We start from the raw sequence: 5,126 nt of genomic DNA, 5'->3' as shown, positions 1-5,126 counted from the left end.
TATTACCTCCCTGAATCTCCATTCCCAGTGTGTAGCTCGAAGGAGAAGACTTCTGCATGGCTTCTGCATGGCCCCTGACTTGCCCAAGTGGGAGTTACTGGGAACTTGGCAGATGGAGTTACGCATGTCTTCATGGCTCTCTTTTCCTGCTGTGGCAGTCTAAACTTCCAACTTCACAGAAGCTACTGACATAAGTCAGAACGTTTAAGAACTGCATCACCAGAAAAATAAGAGTGAGGACTAGAAAAAGAGGAAATTCAAAATGAAACAAGTGAGTCTTAAGGAAACTTTCCATTGTCTTAATGTTCCATTGAGTATGTGCACCTGCATTTTGAGCAATCCCCAAATACTGAAGTTGTCCAGATCTGAGCTCTGGGCAATTTAAGGCTTGGGCAAATAGTTTACAAAGAGAGGAAGGAGGGCTGTAAGGAGATTGCCATATCATAGAAGGCAAGGAAGAGAGTGCTTCCAGAAGTCTTGGAATTGAAAGCAGTGGGGAAGAAAGTTAAAAATAATTGTGAAATATTACCACTAATCTATAAAACAAAACCTATTTAACAAAACCATTAACCTTTTTTGCTATATTTCTAGAAATCTCAATAATATCAAATACATGGTGATTTGGGGAAACAAATAGAAAATCCAGTAAACTGAAAGGAAAAAGGACATATTAAAAATTATCTGTTGTCCCATCCCTAGTGATAAAACTCTTAATACCAGGGCGCCTGGGTGGTTCAGTGGGTTAACCCTCTGCCTTCAAAAAACTGATCCTGAAAATATATATGAAGTTTTCTCTTTGACAAATGTATGTCTAAACAAAGCTACCTAACTACTACAATTGCCTATTTTGAATATTAGTCATGTTATGAGCAATGTCAGATTTATAGTGAAATAGAGCAATGGTCTTATCTGACCTTAGAGGAAATATTTATAAAAAGCTTTTTCCAAACAGTCAAATGTTTATCTTCATCTCCATGCAGGAAGCATTTATAGACCATCTCCTATCTGGCAGTCACTATGCCAGATGTAGAAGATAAACATGAGTAAGATAAAGTTGCCAGAAATTCAAAGTAACGTAGTTTATGATGAGAACACAAAATGGGAGAACTGAACTTGGACTGGTGGGTTAGAGAATCTGTCTTGGGAAAACCACACTCAAATTGAAGTCTGAAAGGACTGCAGATATAAGGGCAGTGTATGTGATAGGGCAAGGATCAAAGGGGGAAAAGGTCAGTGAGAAGGGATTCAGTGAACTGAGCATTGGGAAAGTACCCTGTGCATTCAAAGAATAGGAAGAAGGAGAGCAAGGAGGAGACTCATACTAGGTGAGGCTGAAGGGGCCTACGGGAACCAAATCATGCGTGACTTAAGTCCTCATTAAGGATTAGGACTTTATTACCTAGACAGTGGAAGGTCATTGAAATGTTTTGGCTGAGAAGAGTTAACATGATCCAAATTTTGGTTGCAGTTTTCAAGATTGTCTGGCTCTCAGGTTGAAGGTAGATTGAAAGGGAGCCAGAGAAGGTGTGAGGAGACCATAAAAGATCCAATACAGTCTAACATAGAGATCATGGTGGCCTGGACTAGAATGGTGATGAAGGTGATAGACTTGAGAAATAGCCAAACACTACAGGCAACGAGACTTGATAGCTTACTTGTTATTGGAGATAAGCTACAGCAGACTTCAAGGATGTTGCTTAGATGTACTGTGAGCTTTTAGTATATTGTGGCGACTCTTGTTATCATTACTAAGACTTTAAGCCTCATATTTTAAATTTTAAAAAATCATGTTTTAAAACTAGAATTATATCCAAATTTAGTAAAATAACCGTAATTCTTTGACAATATGGAAACAAAATAAAATCAATTAAAATAGCAAGACTGGAGTTATAAGAATCCTTGTGTCCTCTCCCAGGTTCTGTTTCGATTAAATCTGACTCAGCAGGTGGTTAAACAGCTGCAGTCGAACATCTGGGGACAGAAATAGGAATTAGATGCTCCACTTATCTCATTATACCATTTCTTGGCCTCTTTACTGTTTGTCAAGTCCTCTCTCTGTGTTTCTACCTCCAGGCCTTTGCATGTGCTTTCCTTTATGTCTGGGACATTTTTGACCATTATATGACATGCATTTATTTGTTTCCTGGCTCTAGCCAAAAGAGTATAAATTGTTTGAGATTAGGAACTTTGTTTGATTCAATGCTCTTAGCCCCAGTGCCTAGTATATAGTTCAAATGTATTCTGATTAATATTTGTTAAAATAATTATATTAGTGATATATCTGTATATGAATATGTATCTATATGCACTCCTTCCTAATATAATCAAACTTTCATAGTTCAAGATGTAAGTGTTCCTTTATAATTATTATTATGTTCTGTGCAGTTTTATCTCTAGTTGTAGTCTAGTGTTCCAACCTTCTCTTTTCTCTTTCCTCTTTAGGCGTGGAACACAACTTGCCCAAATTGGCTGGTGGCAGAGGCTGTCCTGGAAAAGTATTACCTTTCCATTTTTTATGGGATCGAGTTTGTTGTGGGAGTCCTTGGGAACTGCATTGTTGTTTTTGGCTACCTCTTCTGTCTGAAGAACTGGAAATGCAGTAACATTTATCTCTTCAACCTCTCTATCTCAGACTTGGCTTTTTTGTGCACGCTTCCTATGCTGATTAGAAGTTATTCCAGTGGAAAGGGGATATATGGGGACCTGTTGTGTATAAGCAACCGATATGTGCTTCATGCCAATCTCTACACCAGCATTCTTTTTCTCACTTTTATCAGCATTGATCGATACCTGCTCATGAAGTATCCTTTCCGGGAACACTTTCTACAAAAGAAGGAGTTCGCTGTTTTAATCTCTTTGGCTATTTGGGTTTTAGTAACCTTAGAGCTACTGCCCATACTTCCCCTTATAAATCCTAATATAGCTGCCAATGGCACCTACTGTACTGATTATGCAAGTTCTGGGGACCCCCAAAACAGCCTCATCTATAGCCTGTTCCTAACCTTCTTGGGATTCCTCATTCCTCTTTTGGTGATGTGCTTCTTTTATTTCAAGATTGCTCTTTTCCTAAAGCAGAGGAGCAGGCAGCTTGCCACTGCTTTGCCCCTTGAAAAGCCTCTCACCTTAGTCATCATGGCGGTTGTGATCTTCTCCGTGCTTTTTACTCCCTACCACATCCTGCGGAATGTGAGGATTGCTTCACGCCTGGAGAAGTGGAAGGAGTACCAGTGCACTCAGGTCGCCATCAACTCCTTCTACATTGTGACTCGGCCTTTGGCCTTTCTGAACAGTACCATCAACCCTGTCTTCTATTTCCTTATGGGAGATCACTTCAGGGAGATGCTGATGAGTAAACTGAGGCACCAGTTCAAATTCCTTACATACATTAGAAGGTGAGGTCCTGGACTGATGTTTCCGTGCAGCGAAAAGTGAGATGCTTGTGTAACAGATTATTTTATATGTGCAGCTGCAAGCCAATTCCAGTTTGATTTGACTCCCAGATGTAAATTGGAGAGGGACAGACCTGACACTGTTTTAAAGACACACTGCATCTGGAATATGTGAAAAGAAGAAAATTGGAAGTATTTATTGGTTTCTTCACCCAAAAACTGAAAGGAGCTGGACTGGCATTGTCTAATGTTTGAGCACGGAAGTCCAAAATCTTAGGTGTTATAAGACTTTCTCAATCAGTGTAAAAGGAATAACAGATAGATAAAGCTTCAAATAGTCTGTATTTAATCACTGGTCAGATCGTTAAAAAAAAATGTGTTGGCAACATTCTCTATGTTATTCTTATTTGTTTGTTCTTACAACTTAATGTGAAAACTGAGTAACAGATTAGGCATACACTCTTAAAGACTGTTCTTAGGAATTGTGCTCTTGAACAAAATTTAAAGTAAACCATAGCAACAAGCAAGAAAGCAAGGTGTTGAGTTCAATGATGCCTATAAGACATTTATTTATATTGACATGAATAGGGGTCAAGTTGTAACTATAAGTCCTATTTTGTTTTATGGTTTTTAGTGCAATGAATTGTATTAAATGGAACCTAAGGAGACAGTTCAACAAAGAGAGAGACAGGTTTGAGCTTGTCTCTCAGGGAATTTAGGTGTAGATGATTGCTAGAAGAGAGACCACGGAGAGTTAGAAAAATCTGAGTTATAGAACACAAAGTGCCTATCAGAAAACCCAAGGTAAGACAAAACAAACAAACAAAAAAAAACAAAGGTGAATGCTTTTGGACAACTTTATCTCCAAAGATAGTGACTTTTATCTGGTGTGAGCCTTGTTTTTACAGAACATTACATAAGGCCATTGAAGGAAGTATTCTAAACAAAATGTACTTTATGAAATTGTAGAATATATGGAATATTTATGTGCTTATCAATATAGATTAACCAGACACCACTCTGTGCCACAAAATAAATTTATAGGAAAAAAAATACATGGATGCTACCTTAGCTTTTTAAAGTCAAATGAATACCACATAATAGTTCACTTATAAGCAACAAAATGTGTCAAAAGCCATATATCTATGCTCTTTTTCTTATAGTCATTAGCTATAATATGAAGGATACAGTAAGCATTATGAGTACAAAGAAATAAAATTCTATTGTCCTTCCTGTTCTGAGATACTTTGGTGCTGTTATATTCTGATATTACAAGAACCCAAAATACCCCCAGTTAGTGCTTCCATACTTGAAGCTACTGAGATATTAGAAAAACATATTACTCGGGGCGCCTGGGTGGCTTAGTGGGTTAAAGCCTTTGGCTCTGGTTGTGATCCCAGGGTCCTGGGGTCGAGCCCCTATAGGGCTCTCTGCTCAGCAGGGAGCCTTGCTTCTTCCTCTCTCTCTCTCTCTCTGCCTGCCTCTCTGCCTGCTTGTGATCTCTGTCAAATAAATAAAATCTGTAAAAAAACAAAACATATTACTCACAAAGGGTTTCTTTTCTTACTTATTATTAGGTTTCAAGATATTTTTCATGCCTTGCCTTTATTGTCAATATTTTTAAAATTTCAATGTGCTTTCCTAACTGTGAAAAAGAATCTCCTGAATTTCCTCATCAGAAAAAGCCACAAAAGGACCTTAGGAAAGAAGTATTTGCTTTTTTCTGCAAAATTAGAA

The 5,126-nt window shown here is 38.0% G+C and overlaps 1 protein-coding gene across 1 annotated transcript; it reads left to right on the top strand.

Moving 5' to 3' along the window:
• Positions 1-221: 221 nt before the first annotated feature.
• LOC111151121 (succinate receptor 1) lies at positions 222-3,724 on the top strand. Its single transcript, XM_022508910.1, has 2 exons — positions 222-271; positions 2,443-3,724. Exons 1-2 carry the CDS (start codon positions 263-265, stop codon positions 3,394-3,396), a joined length of 963 nt encoding a protein of 320 aa, XP_022364618.1. The 5' UTR covers positions 222-262; the 3' UTR covers positions 3,397-3,724.
• Positions 3,725-5,126: the final 1,402 nt, after the last annotated feature.

Source organism: Enhydra lutris, unplaced genomic scaffold (genome assembly GCF_002288905.1).
Source record: "Enhydra lutris kenyoni isolate GAN:26980312 unplaced genomic scaffold, ASM228890v2 scaffoldscaffold2, whole genome shotgun sequence".
Taxonomy (NCBI): Eukaryota; Metazoa; Chordata; class Mammalia; order Carnivora; family Mustelidae; genus Enhydra; species Enhydra lutris.
Note: the sequence above shows the minus strand (reverse complement) of the source record. Positions and strands in the feature narration are given on the sequence as shown.